Source organism: Gorilla gorilla, chromosome 22, assembly GCF_029281585.2.
Source record: "Gorilla gorilla gorilla isolate KB3781 chromosome 22, NHGRI_mGorGor1-v2.1_pri, whole genome shotgun sequence".
NCBI classification, from domain to species: domain Eukaryota; kingdom Metazoa; phylum Chordata; class Mammalia; order Primates; family Hominidae; genus Gorilla; species Gorilla gorilla.
Window position 1 is genome coordinate 38,589,680 of NC_073246.2, and position 15,069 is coordinate 38,604,748.

The window sequence follows — 15,069 nt, forward strand, 5'->3', positions numbered from 1 at the left end:
TCTTATTTTACTAGCTAACCAGGCCAGATTTTGTTTATATTACAAAATATACTAAATATCATAAAATTACTACCTGGGCAATAAAAGTTGCGGGGATGTAACAGCATCCTTCTTAATAGCCAACTGGTGGGAACCACTCAAAAGTCCATCAACAGATGAATGGATAAACAAAATGTGGTTTATCTATACAATGGAATGTTATTTAGCCATAAAAAGGAATGAAATTCTAATATACGCTACAACATGGATGGACCTTGAAAAACCTTATACTGAGTGAAAGAAACCAGACACAAAAGACCACATACTATTCTATACATTTCCATTCATACAAACATCCAGAACAGGTAACTCTGTAGAGACAGAAAGTAGATTAGTGATTGCTTGGGCCTGGTGTTCAGGGTGGAGGGATAGGAGGTTAATAGCTAAAGGGTATGGGGTTTGTTTTAGAACATTTTGATAAAATGTTCTAAAATTATAATGTTGTTTGCACCTATTTGCGAATATACTACAAGCCATTAAATTGTACACTTTAAATGGGTGAGTTGTATGATACATGATTGCTATGGTTTGAACGTCTGTGGCCTCCAAAACTCCTGGTGAAACTTAGTCCCCATTGTAACAGTATTAAGAGTTGGGGCCGGGCCAAGTGCAGTGGCTCATGCCTATAATCCCAGCAATTTGGGAGGCTGAGGCAGGCGGACCGCTTGAGCTCAGGAATTTGAGAGCAATCTGGGCGACACGTCAAAACTTCATCTCTACAAAAAATACAAAAATTAGTTGGGCATGGTGGTTTGCACCTGTAGTCCCAGCTACTTGGGAAGCTGAGGCAGGAGGATCACCTGAGCCTGGGAGGCAGAGTTGCAGTGAAGCAAGTCACACCACTGCATTCCAGCTTGGGCAACAGAGGGAGATCCTGTCTCAAAAAAAAAAAAAAAAAAAAAGGCTGGGCACCCATGGCTCATGCTTGAACTCCCAGCACTTTGGGAGACCAAGGTGGGTGGGTCACTTGAGGCCAGGAGTTCAAGACCAGCCTGGCCAACTGGTCTCTATTAGTAGAAACCCCGTCTCTACTAAAAGTGCAAAAATTAGCCGGGCATGATGGTGGGCGCCTGTAATCCCAGCCAGTCAGCAGGCTGAGGCAGTAGAATTGCTTGAACCCGGGAGGTGGAGGTTGCAGAGATACAGTGAGCTGACATCGCACCACTGCACTCCAGCCTGCGCAACAGAGTGAGACTTTGTCTCAAAAAAATAAAATAAAATGAAATGAAGGTCACAAACACCGAGGAAAAAGCCAAGTGAACATAAAGGTAGACCGGAATAATCCAGCCACAAGCCAAGGAGTGCCTGGGGCCACCAGGAGCCGGAAGAGGCAGGAAGGACCCTTTTCTAGGGCCTTTGGAGGAAGGGCAGCCCTGCTGATACATTGATTTCAGATTTTTGGCTGGTCTGAACGGTGAGAATAAATTTTTATTGTTTCAAGCCAGGAGGCGGCGATTGCAGTGAGCCAAGATCGTACCACTGCACTCCATCCTGAGTGACAGAGCAAGACTCTGTCTCAAATAAATAAATAAATAAATTACTCAGTCCCAGGTATTCAGCTATAGCAACAGAAAATGGGCTAAGACCATGATTATATCTCAATAAAGCCATATTTAAGAAAAGAAAACAAGGGAGCAATATAAAGTAAATTGAAATGTAACTTAAGGTGTTATTACCCAAAGATACTCACGATCAGCATTGTGAGGAAGATCCCTCTGGTACTTTTCTACCTGTAATTTCGTTGTTATTTTACTTAATCATGATCATACAATACATAGAGTTTTATAGGACTGGAATGATTTCTAAGGTATAACAGTCAGATTTAGGTGCCAACACCAGAAATTTATTGAGCTATTTGAAGCACAAAGAGATTTAACAGAAGGACTCTTTGGTGTTTACGAAACTGTTAAAAAGACTGGGTAGAGACTCTCGACTGGCTTCCCAGGAATGGATCACACGCGGAACTGGCCAGCCAAGGCAGCTGTTAGCACTGCCATAGCCAATAATAGCATCAGGAAGCTGCCACTGTGACTGGTGAATCCAGCAATGGCCTTGTTAGCTGTGATTGAGGGATCTGAAAACCACCACTGGAACTGCCAGCTTCAGAGCCTTGCCACTGGCACCTCTGCTAATGCTGCCAGGCACACACATATCCAAAAAAAGCATTTGCTGATTGTGCTTACAGCAGAAACCACAATGGCAGCCAAAGTGTGGCGGCCACTTTACTTCTCGAATAAATGCATCCAATTGGTCACACCTAATTGATATCAAGAAACTTAGCTGCAAGGGAGGCCAGAAAATACAATTATATATAGAAAGGTATTTACCAAACCATGTTAGAAACTTTTAAACTATTTTAAAATAGCTACATAACTTTTCATTAAATATACATACATAGATATATATATGCATTTAATTAATCAACCCCCCCACCTATTTAGGATACTTTTTTTCCAGAGTTTTATATTATGAATATTAAGAATCCAACATTTAATATTATAAATAATATAACAATACTGCCAATAATAACAACTACAGCTTATTTAATACTTCCTTCTTCCAGGCAGTGTGCTAGGTAGGCCCTTTTATATTCATTATATTTGTCAATCATTTTTTAGTTAAGACTCAACAACCTGCTTATGAGGTAACTATTAATCCCATTGTACACATAACAAAACTGAGGGTTAAAGAGAAGTCAGAGCTAGATTTAAGACCAAAGCTTGCATCTTTAACCAATATGCAAATACTCATGCAAAATGACTTTTTTGGTCTTAGAAATGATCTCCATTGGACAAATAACCAGAAATAGAATTACATACTGTTCAAGAGCTGTGAATGCTTCTAAAACCCTTGAGATACATGAATGAGCAGGCCAGATTCTCAGTTAACGTCACTGTCAGGACTGTGAACACCTGCATGGCAGGAGCTCCCTTTTATCACTTGAAGGCCTGGCTCAGCGACTGGCACACTGTGGCCACTCCGTGGGTGTTTCCGTGAGTAACAGTGGGTGTGCAGGCAGAAGTGCATGAAGGTGCTCCAGTCCAAAGAACTGCATTCCTTTTGCAGCACAAAGCACGAGCTGTATCTAGGCTAGTCCAGCTCTAGACCACACATGAAAGTGAGTGCCTGGAACATGCAACCCTCTATCTGCTTTAGCCACCTTCATGCACCAGCTAAGTCATCGCACTTTCCATGACCATGTTGTCTGTGAAGAGAATGAACATGGTCTGATAAATCAGGCATCCAAGCAACTGTGCACAAGACTGCAGATTGCATCCATTGCTTTAGGTAGGTCAATGGGAGCAATTTTTAGCAAGTGCAACTGCGTCACTTTGGATTATTTAATAAGTTAACTATCCTACTTAATGCTGATTCTCTAAATCAATATTAGCCACTCATATGTATTGTCACAGTCCACCAATGCCCAGACAAGTTAGACTGTGAGCCCGAGGACTTCAGAAGATGCATTAACCACTGCAGGCCACCAAATAGCCTTCCTAAGCCTTGCCCTACTTCTCTACCAGGAAGGGGTTTATACTCACACAACTACCAGCTGAAGGGATTGGTATTGCTAATACCTTGGGACCTCCGTGTACTGCTTTTTCCTGCAGAGCAAAGTGTAGAGGCAAAATGATTGCTCTTGGGGCTAGGCATGGTTGCTCACACCTGTAATCCCAGTACTTTGGGAGGCTGAGGTTGGGGGCGGGTGGATCACCTGAAGTCAGGAGTTAGAGACCAGCCTGGCCAACATAGTGAAACCCCGTCTCTACCAAAAATACAAAAATTAGCCTGGCGTGGTGGTGCACACCTGTAGTCCCATCTACTCTCTACTCGGGAGGCTGAGGCACGAGAACCACTTGAACCCAGGAGACAGAGGTTGCAGTGAACCAAGATCATACCACTGCTCTCCATTTGGGTATCACAGCAAGACTCTGTCTCCAAAAAAAAAAAAAAAAAGAATGATTGCTCTTGGGAATTTCATCACTAAGATGCCAAAAAACCATGGCACATCAGCTGGCCTATAATGAGGTGGGTCTACGTTCCAGTGAATTTATTCCATCTTTCAGACTATATCATGTGGAATTTTCTTATAGTCTTTCTCCCCCTTTAAAACAATCCTAAGGTTATTAAAGATACTCCTTTCAGTACTGCCTTCCCCACCCCTTGGGCTACACTATTCAGCTGTTTTTTAAAGAACAGAATTGTAACTTGCATTATCAATAGAGAACATTCCTGGAGAAAACACAGATGTTTTCTGGCTCATGTCACACAGGCGGTTCTGAAATCTACAAAGTTATATCAGGACTTCCTGGCACCGTGAGAGGAAGGTTGGGAGGCAGTATTACTCAGCCAGACCAAAATGATTTTATTTATTCCACATGGCCTAAAAACATGTTTGAACATAATGTGCCATAATTTTTCTGGTGATTTCTATGAATCAGTTTTTAATTATGAATAATGTTTTTAGAGATACTCCTGAGAAATTGTACCCAAGGTTCCCTTGACAGCCATCACACAAAGTATCTAAAATGAAGGATCTTCCACGGCTAACACAGAAAATCAAAGCATGAATTTCTAAAAGATCCATTAGTCATCTTTGCTGAGAACAAGAGTCTCACGATTCACACATGCAAAGGGTGGCTGAGAAACTCAGATCAACAAACATAACTAGAAAAAGACGGTTACTGTCAAATAATTGTTCAAAGGAGTTTTGTACAAATATAAATTTTGTAACTTCACTTGGAGCCTTTTTTCTTTTCTTCTAGTTAGGAATTTTCTCTGTGTTTAAATTATTGCCTTTCTAATCCTCAGCTGACGTTTTGCAGCTTTTAAGGGATCGCTGTGGCTACAGCAGGAAACGTTCCTGCTCCATGGCCCAACGCAGGCCACTCAGAAATTAAAATGTTTGTGCAAGATAATGAGTATGAATTTCCATTTCTGGGATTTACTTTTTGAAAATCCAGCTACTGAAACTCAATCAAGGAGGGTCCAAGTAACACGCTGTCAAAGAACAGATGGGTGGGGTCAGCTCTGGAATTCAAGTACTTTTCGCAGGTGTGTCTCTCCTGGAAACCACTTTCCTGCATTTGTCAGAGCTCACAGCTTCTGCGAAAATGTCGGCTAGGGATCAGGCTAAACAGAAGTACAAATAAGTCAAGTAGCTTTCAGTGGAGCACCCTTAATGTTGCTTAAACAGGGAGGTATTTTCTGGTCAATTACCTTAAGTAGACTCCAATAAACGCGAAAATTATTTTTGCATGAGTAACAACAGCGCTTATCTTTTTCCTTCCCTGGCTCCCAACTATCCAGGAATAAAGCAAATTCACACAGGAGTATTCCAGGACTCACAACCTTGTTTAGATTGTTTAAAAGGAATTGGAGGCTGTGGCTTTCCATCCAGTGTCGAGAGCTCCCAAGCAAGTCGAACGTGGCGCCGGCTGCTTAGCCAGAGGAAGCCAGCGTCTACCTGTGTCACTGAACGGCGCTCCTCCCACGGCGACACCTCCGTGCTCTTTTTGCTTGTATTTATTCAAAAATTAGATTTGTCAATAACGCAGGGCCTGGCAAATAGGAGGACCTCTCCAAAATTAAATGCAAGATTGAACATAGGTCTCTCACATCATAATAAAGCAGTTTGATTTGGCTTCCACCGGGGGAGCCGAATAGCACTTGCCCAACCCCTTTGAGCCCTGCGCACACTCGCATCACCGCCGCCTCTCCCATAAAGAGAAAAGCCACGAGAAGGGTCCCCTGACTGTGCAAATCTGTGTGCCCTCCCGAGGAAGGCGCCCGAGGGCTCTGCCTGGTTCAAAAGCTTGTGGGAGAGAAGCACCCAAAAGAATTCCGTTGTCAGGTTAAATAAACTCTTTGTCTATACTCGCAGGATGGGAAGGACGATGGTGCAATCACCGAGATTATTTTGTTTTCGTCCCCTAAAAAATAAAGAGGGGACTGGAGTCGGGACCAAAATTATTGGCAGACCGCACGGTTTGCAGTCACCCTGAAGTTACCAGCAGCCGATGCTGTGTCCAGGGAAAATATTCTTCAGCTGGAAAAGGTGCTAATTTAAAGTCTTTCGTTTTACACGAAAATGTGCTGCACTCTTTGACTGCTCAGGAATTTGCTCTAGCACCTAGAAGGAATTCTGGCTTAGGGCAGGGGCGAGGGACAGTGGAGGGCGTTGGACCTTCTTCCGCAATCGGGACCACTCCAGGTCTCCCTGGAGAAGGCTGAGTCTCCAGCGCGTGGATTCAGATCAGGACTCTGTCTAAGTAGGCGAGAGCTGGGGATACCGCTGGGGGCTTTGGCGAAGCTAAGAAAGCACTGGCTTCTTATTCTCACCAGAAATCTCAACACCCACGTGCGCTGGGTCCCGCAGCCTCTCGCCCGCCCCACGCGGGTCCCAGCCCTGGTCCTTACTCCCCGCGCGGGAAGAATCTGGGGAGGGTGGGGGCGGAGAGGCGGCTGATCGGAGAGTGGGAGGGAGGATGGGAGATGGGCAGAGGCTGCCCGCATCAGGGCCAGGACAGACGTCCGCGCGGCCCCAGGCACTCACTTGAGTGTCACGCAAGTCACCCCAACACCGCACAAGACAGTGGCGGGGTGCGCACCGAGGCCCCTACCTGGGGGGTGTGCGCGCACTGAACGACCCCTTCTCCAGGTGCGCGAGCCGCTCCGGCGGCCGTGCACACTGCGCCCCCTTCCGCCCACCTGCCTGGCCTGCGTTTCTAACCACGCGGGCGGTCCCGAGACTTCGCGCAAAAGGCAGGACCGCGACTCCCAATAATGATACCTTCGAAATAATCCCCTGCTGAGCCGGCGCCCAGGGCCGGGGGTGGAGTCCCGAGTCCCTTTTACGGAATTAAGGAGACCTCTGGCGACCGGGAAGCCTGCCCCTGCGACCGCTCCAGCAGCCCCTGCCGCGTGCGTGCCCGAGTGTGGCCCGCAGCTCCCAAAGCCCAGGTGTGTGTGCCCTAGGGCGGGGAGAGTTGGCGACCCGGGCCCATCACCGCCCCAGTGCCACCGCCCCAGTGCCTGACCAGATGGGGTGCGGTCCCTACGCCCGGCGTGGCCCCGCCGCCGCTCAGATCTGAAGTCCGGCTTTCGCTCGCCCTGCGCGGCGGAACCTCTGACCCGGAGCAGCTCTAGGCCGTGGGCTTCGTCTCCTCCTCCTGGAAGGAATGAATGGGCTCCCCGACACACACCTCTCAGAAAACTCACCTTTCACGCTGACCTTCAAAAGAAAAGAAAGAAAGAAAAAGAAAAATCCGCTCGAAGCGGGAAAATGTCCACGCCCGGGTTTGGGGTGGACACGCGCCCAGGCCTGGCTGGAGGGGCCAACCCAGCGGGGCCCGCCTGCCCGCCGACCTTTCTGTAACTTTCTCTCTTTAAACTTCCAATGAATGAACGTGCCTCTTCTTACAGATTTGTTTATATTAGGGAGTAGATTCCTCGCTGATAGCGTTGCTTTGCAAATAAGACCTCCTATATTATTCAAACCAAACGAGTTTGTGTCTTTAAAGGACTATAGCAGCCCCATTCTATGTTAAGGGTTGGCTATCACAATTATTATATGCTTAGGGAAAAAATGTAAGCCCCGTAGTTTGTGCTTTTCTTGATGTACAGAAAGGTTTACCTTAGGTGGATAGGTTTTGTTTTGTTTCTTAAATGGGATTTTTTTGGTTCGTCTCTTTGAAGGGCTGTTTCGCGACGTCATTAATGAACTAATCGGTTTTCAGGTTTCAAGACGGTATGTAATTGATGTAACCACTGAGGAATTTCAGTGCACACCAGACTAAGACTCTTCCAGCGCAGGGGATTCCAGATGCTTCTTGGGCCTTCTGGAAGCCATGGGGATGTTTCCAGACCGAAAGGAGGGCTTTGCTGGGGAGCAGATGTGCTGCCTCTCCCCGACCCAGGATTTTGAGGCCATGTTTCCGTTAAGCTGGACCGAGAGCCCTCTGGGAGAGGGAGGCAGGTCGTAGGGGCGGGGGTGAGGGGGAGCGAGATGAGGTCGTCGCTGGACGCTGGGCTCCCTTGTCCTTGTCCCCAGAATCCATGGTCAGGCCTAGGGAGCCACCCCTGGGTGCTTGAGATGAGTCCCCACCCTCACTGAAGGTCGGTCACTGGATGTCTGTGTGCATCGTAAGGGGCCCACCAAAGTCCCGGAGCCTTCTCAGGGACCAGCGAGAAAGAGAAGCAGGGTTGGGAGACAGGGAAGGAAAATGCAGGGGAAAGGGCCCACGCCTCGACCCCAGGTAAAATTAGAAGGAACGTGTGGCAACCCAGGTGCAGCTTTGGTCGCTCGCTCAAGGACTTTGCTAGTCACTATCATTAATTAATTAATCACTATCATTAACTACCAAGGACACCGTTTTTATTCCTCTAAAAGCGTCACCTTGAGGGGAATGGAGAAGTGGGCAGCAGCTATGCAAATCCTGGGACAGGAGACACTGCCTGAGGACCCTCTCTCACTCCCAATCCCAGAACCCGAAGTTATCCCCGACAACCAAGTCCAAGCACATGAACCAAGACGCTCAGCTTCAGGCAGCTCCTTGCCCCCACAAGCGGCCCAGGAGGTGGGCATTATCCCCCACCCTTGGGATTCCTCCAACCCTCCCTCTTCTCTCCTGCGAGAGAGAGAGAGCTGTTGTCACCCAGTTGGGGGTGATGGCTCTGAACTAATGGGGTTTCTAGACCCAGGGCACAAAGGCCGATCTGCCAGGGGTTACTACATGTAATGAGATAATCAGACATGTTGACCAACCTAAAAGAAAAGACTCTCCCAGGGAGTAACTCCCAGTGAAATAATTTATTTTAAAAAAGCAAAAAAGAGACATAAATTTCTCTCTACTACTTGAGGAAACAGCAAACAGAACGAATTAGGGTCTTGGCCTCTGGAGGAATAAATTATTTCCGACTTGGTCTGGATACCTGTAATTATTTGTAAGCAGTGGGTAATAATACTGTAATTGTCCCCCGGGCCTTTCTGGAAGTAGCAATGACCCCAAGGACAATTGGTGACGTCTCCACAGGGTTTACACATGGAAAGGAGTGAAAAATCGAGGAATTCTTTCAGATAGCCCAGACCAAAAATCCTCCCAGCCATGAAAAGGTCATATATGTGATGCTGGGCCAAGCGGACTTTTCTGGAGTAACCATATCGTAACTGATTGCGGATGTAGACAAGAGCGTATAAACCAAATAGGCTTGAATCAACGCAGTCCTGGATTTTCTGTTGCCTCTGCTTGCTGGGGCAGTGGAAGTTCTTAAACTCCACTTCAGAGGTTGGAAATTCTTCCCCCTCCCCCACCTCCTTAGTGATAAGGTCTCTGATCTCCTGCTGCCACTGCAATAGCCTCTCCCATCCCGCGGGGAACGGCCGGAGTTCTTCGCTTGATCTCTCCCGAGTCGGTTTCCGCTGGGGATGGATCGCAGGTAGGCGCCGGCGCAGGCTGGGGAAGAACAGTTGCGGAGCATCTGAAGCGGAAAATCCAAGCAGATGTGAGGCGATCCGGGCCCGCCCCGTTCCTCTTGGGGCCTGACTTTCTTCCAGATAAGTTTCCTAATGGAACATTTCTAAGAGGTGGGGTACGAGGCGGCTTGCTGGCACGCGCAGTGGGACAGACTGCGGGTGGGGACGTACTGCGAGCTCCGGACCTCAATGGGTCCGACCCGTCTCCACACCGCCCTTTTCCAGTCCCCAGTCTCCTTTCATTCCCTACTCTGCAGGCTCCTTCGGGGCCAGCGGGTGAACCGCCATTTAGAACGGTGCCTCGGACTCGGGGGTCGTGCGCTCCATCTCTGCCTCCCCCCTGGGGCCCGCGAGGCTGGTCCGGGCGTTCTGAGCTGGGCGTTCGGCTTTAAGCCGAATACCCGGACCAGGAATTTCTTCTCCCCGCGCCAGAAGGGAAAGATGTAGGAGGTGTCCCAACCTGCGGTCACCGCCGATGCTCCTGACCACTCTAGTGAGCACCTGCCCGGTACTTTTCCATTCCAACAGAGCTTCCAGCTTCATACTAACTATCCCACATACGGCCTGTGGGTATTAACTCTAAGTGTCCTTTTCCGAGGGCCCGAGGCTCCCCCTCCAGCAGGGAGAGCTCCGGGACGGCCCCCACCAAGGGCTGGGTTTCTTCCTTCACAATTCCACAGAGGCATCCCTGTCCTTCCTACCTGGGAAACCTCGAGGTGCGGTGCCCGTGTACTTCTGGTACTTTGCGTGGTGCCATCAGGGACCCCAGAGCCACAGCTGCGTGTGTGTGTGGATGTGTGTGTGTGTGTGTGCGCGCGCGCGCGTGTATGGCGAAAGGATGTGCTTGGGGGAGCCGAGTACACAACGTCTGCTTGGGCAGCTGCTGGGCAGGCGTTGGGCCTGGAGGTATCTCACACCCACGTATCTTCCAGTCTTCAAACACGGCATTGCTCTGCCTCCCATAGCGCGCTTCGAACCTGCCTCGCGGACACGTGAACAGAGGCTGTCCCTGGGAAGATAAGTGCGCTTCCCCGTAAAATCCGGGAAATTTGCCTTGAGGAAAGTTTCCGTTCTTGTTACTTGTCGGGTTTCTCCCACTTCCACTTAGCCATGTTTCTGCGATCTGGGTAATCCCTTTCAAGGCCGAGAGGAATTCTCCCGGGTCCATAATTGAGGGTCGGAAGCCGTGGGGGTGAGAAAAGCATTAAATCCTCCGGAAGCCCAGGAGGTGCCAGAGCGGGCTCAGGGGGCCGCCTGCGGAAGCTGCGGCAGAGGCTGGGTCCGTAGCCTCTAACCCCTTGAAGCCCCTTCTCCCAGAGGCCCCGAGCCGGCAGCTGTCAGCGCAGCCAGGAGCGGGATCCTGGGCGCGGAGGTGGGTCCGACTCGCCAGGCTTGGGCATTGGAGACCCGCGCCGCTAGCCCATGGCTCTCTGCTCAAGCCGCTGCAACAGGAAAGCGCTCCTGGATCCGAAACCCCAAAGGAAAGCGCTGTTACTCTGTGCGTCCGGCTCGCGTGGCGTCGCGTTTTCGGAGCACCAAGCCTGCGAGCCCTGGCCGCGAAGTGGGCTCCGCAAGGGGCTAGGGACAGGCAAGGGGAGAGCCCGGGTTTGCGCACACCTTCCAGCCCCTGGAGGGAGCCTGCTCGGCTTCGAACGCCTTCGAACTTTTGACCTTCAAAGGAGTCCCTGGAAAAGGTCAGGAGCGCCTGCTGCAGGCACGGTTGCCGAAGGCCAGGCCTTCCTGGCGCAGGGGAGGGCCAGGGGAGGGAAGCGGATACTCAGTCGCTGCCCGACGGCGAGTTTTCGGAGCAGCAGGCTCATGATCCCGGGCCAGTGGCGAGAGCAGTGACACCGAGAACCCAAATCTCCGCGCCCGCATCCGCGGCCCGGTGTCCTCCCGGCCCCTGCTGACCTCCAGGTCACGCACCCCACTGTTCCACGGCTCTGCCGCCTGTGGCACACGGCCGAGAGTCCCCACATGATCTCGACGCCAAGATAAGGAACTGCCCTGCGTCCTCTGAGCCTGTCTCTGGCCTGGGGGGCCAGGAAAGCTGCACTCCTGGAAGAGGTGGGGTTATGTGACCGCCGCTGCAGGGGTGCGCGGAGGACTCCTGGGCCGCACACCCATTTCCAGGCTGCAGGAGCCGGACAGGGGAGGGCAGAGGGGGGACAAAAGGACTCTTTAGGTCCAAAATGGCCCTGAAGGAGAGTCCGGAATGCCCAGTGGCCGCGTCTGCAAAGGAGTCTTCTTTCTCCAATTGCCTTCTGCCCCATCACCATGGACCCCACCTGCGCCACCTGCGCCCACCCTGTGACCCTGGCTCAGCGATCTTGGCCCTTAATCGCCCAACGCCGATTCCTCAAAATTCCGGCTGCGCTGAATCGGGCTGCTTTTGCCGCCGCCCCGGCAGTTGGGCCCTGTTTCCGCCGGCGCCCTGGGAGAGGCCTCACCACTCGGCTGGGCTCCCTGGCCCCTCCCTTCCCCTGGCCTGAGCGCCCCTGCGGCCTCCCGCTCCTCCTGAGAAGGCGACAATCTCTTTGCACCTTAGTGTTTCGAGGACAGAAAGGGCAGAAGGGTCACTTCGGAGCCACTCACGCCGTTTTCATGTGTGTGTGTAATGGGGGGAGGGGGGCTCCCGGCTTCCCCCTTTTCAGCTCTTGGACCTGCAACACCGGGAGGGCGAGGACGCGGGACCAGCGCACCCTCGGAAGGCTCGATCCTCCCCGGCAGGGCGCCTGGCCAACGAGTCGCGCCGCCTCCTCTCGGCCGCGCCTGCTGGTGACCTGCCCGAGAGCCACAGGGGCGGCCTCGGCACCCCTCCTTCCCTCGCCCTCCCCGCCGCCCATCCTAGCTCCGGGGTCCGGCGACCGGCGCTCAGGAGCGGGTCCCCGCGGCGCGCCGTGTGCACTCACCGCGACTTCCCCGAACCCGGGAGCGCGCGAGTCTCTCCCGGGAGAGTCCCTGGAGGCAGCGACGCGGAGGCGCGCCTGTGACTCCAGGGCCGCGGCGGGGTCGGAGGCAAGATTCGCCGCCCCCGCCCCCGCCGCGGTCCCTCCCCCCTCCTGCCCCCCCCTCCGGGACCCAGGCGGCCAGTGCTCCGCCCGAAGGCGGGTCTGCCATAAACAAACGCGGCTCGGCCGCACGTGGACAGCGGAGGTGCTGCGCCTAGCCACACATCGCGGGCTCCGGCGCTGCGTCTCCAGGCACAGGGAGCCGCCAGGAAGGGCAGGAGAGCGCGCCCAGGCCAGGGCCCGGCCCCAGCCGCCTGCGACTCGCTCCCCTCCGCTGGGCTCCCGCTCCATGGCTCCGCGGCCACCGCCGCCCTTGTCGCCCTCCGGTCCGGAGGGGCCTTGCCGCAGCCGGTTCGAACACTCGACGAAGGAGTAAGCAGCGCCTCCGCCTCCGCGCCGCCCGCCCCCACCCCCCAGGAAGGCCGAGGCAGGAGAGGCAGGAGGGAGGAAACAGGAGCGAGCAGGAACGGGGCTCCGGTTGCTGCAGGACTGTCCAGCCCGGAGGAGGCTGCGCTCCGGGCAGCGGCGGGCGGCGCCGCCGGGTTGCTCGGAGCTCAGGCCCGGCGGCTGCGGGGAGGCGTCTTGGAACCCCGGGAGGCCCCCCGCACCTGCCCGCGGCCCACTCCGCGGACTCACCTGGCTTCCGGCTCCCCCTTCCCCATCCCCGCCGCCGCAGCCCGAGCGGGGCTCCGCGGGCCTGGAGCACGGCCGGGTCTAATATGCCCGGAGCCGAGGCGCGATGAAGGAGAAGTCCAAGAATGCGGCCAAGACCAGGAGGGAGAAGGAAAATGGCGAGTTTTACGAGCTTGCCAAGCTGCTCCCGCTGCCGTCGGCCATCACCTCGCAGCTGGACAAAGCGTCCATCATCCGCCTCACCACGAGCTACCTGAAGATGCGCGCCGTCTTCCCCGAAGGTGAGGCCTCAGGTGGGCGGCCGGGGACGCTGGGGAGCCCGGCGGCCTCGGCCCAGGCGGGAAGCGCAAGCCAGCCCGCCCAGAGGGGTTGCCGCGACCTGGCGTCCAGAGCTGGGGCGTCTGAGGGAGGTTGCGTGAGGGTCTTCGGCTTCGGCGCTGGCTTGGGGCGAGGGGCCAGGGCCTTGGCGGCCCAGGCGACCAAACCCTCTCCTGGTCCAGGGCTGGGTGAGGGCGAATTGCGAATTGTTCCAGGGGCAGGCAGTCCCCCAGCCCGCACGGCCAGCGAGTTCTTTCTGGTTTTGTTCTTTCTCCCTGTCCTCCTTCCTTCCTTCGCCAGTGCATTCTGGTTTGGTTTGGATTTTTTTTTCTCTCTTTCTCTCTCTTTCTTTCCTTTCTTTCTTTCTTTTTCTTTCTTTCTGTTTCTTTCTTCCTCTTTCTTTCATTCTCCCCTTCCTTCCTTCGCTTCCTCCCTCCCTCCCTCCCTCCCTCCTTCCTTCCTTCCTTTGCCAATGCATTGGTTTGTTTTCTTTCCTTTTCTGCTTTCCTTTCTTTCTTTGGAAGTTCACCCTGGTTTTGCTTTCTTTCTTTCCCCATCCCTTTCTTTCTTTATCCCTCCTTCCCTTCCTTCTTTTCTTTCTACGATTCCCTTTATTTTTCCTTCATTCCTCCCTCTTTTTGTCTCTTCTGGAGGAGGTGAAGGAGGGTCAGCTTCAGGCGCTGCGAGTCAGCGGGGATCACGGTGAGGCCCAAGCACTGCAGGCTGAGGCCACAGAGCGAACACTTGTGCTGAGCCGGGCCCTCTCGTGAGGCTGGGGTGCGGGAAGTCAGGGCAGGAGAGACCCGCCCCCGCCGTTGCTGAGCTGAGATCCGGCTGAAAGAGAGGGGTCCGATTAATTCGAAAATGGCAGACAGAGCTGAGCGCTGCCGTTCTTTTCAGGATTGAAAATGTGCCAGTGGGCCAGGGGCGCTGGGACACGCGGTGCGGAAGACTCGGAACAGGAAGAAATAGTGGCGCGCTGGGTGGGCTGCCCCGCCGCCCACGCCGGTTGCCGCTGGTGACAGTGGCTGCCCGGCCAGGCACCTCCGAGCAGCAGGTCTGAGCGTTTTTGGCGTCCCAAGCGTTCCGGGCCGCGTCTTCCAGAGCCTCTGCTCCCAGCCGGGTCGCTGCGGCCTGGCCCGAAGGATTTGACTCTTTGCTGGGAGGCGCGCTGCCCAGGGGTCTGGTGGGTCCTCTGGGCCCAGGAGCTGGGAGGGCTGAGCCGGCCTCTGGAGCCCCGGGAGCCCGTGCCGAGGTAGGGAGACAACTTCCGCCGCAGGGCGCCGGACGGTCGGGGCAGAACAGGCGACAGGTGTCCCTAGGCCGCAGGGCGCTTCCATAGCGCCATCCCCACCAGGCACTCTACTCGAAATCGGAAAGCTCAACCTTTTGCATTCGCCGCTGCCAAGCCTGTTATTTGTGCTGGGCGCTGGGTCTGGAGCCGCGCTTCTCGGCGCCTCCCCGGTGGAGCGCAGAGGGCTGGTCTGCAAGCGCGGCCTCCAGCCCCGCGGCTCCCCGGCCCAGGAGCCAGGCGCGGGCTGACCCGGGAGCACCCGGCAGCGGAGGGGGCTGGAAGCGGACCCTAGGCCTCTC

The 15,069-nt window shown here is 53.7% G+C and overlaps 1 protein-coding gene and 1 long non-coding RNA gene across 2 annotated transcripts in view; one reads left to right on the top strand and one right to left on the bottom strand.

Moving 5' to 3' along the window:
* Positions 1-12,509, bottom strand: part of LOC134757882 (uncharacterized) — a 66,235-nt gene extending 53,726 nt beyond the window's left edge. The window contains exon 1 of the long non-coding RNA XR_010132422.1: positions 12,427-12,509. This is a non-coding gene — a long non-coding RNA (uncharacterized lncRNA). The remainder of the gene's footprint in view (positions 1-12,426) is intronic.
* A 699-nt stretch (positions 12,510-13,208) lies between these two features.
* Positions 13,209-15,069, top strand: part of SIM2 (SIM bHLH transcription factor 2) — a 53,121-nt gene continuing 51,260 nt past the window's right edge. The window contains exon 1 of the mRNA XM_019017844.4: positions 13,209-13,439. Coding sequence (XP_018873389.1) covers positions 13,265-13,439 — 175 coding nt within the window. The 5' untranslated portion in view covers positions 13,209-13,264. The remainder of the gene's footprint in view (positions 13,440-15,069) is intronic.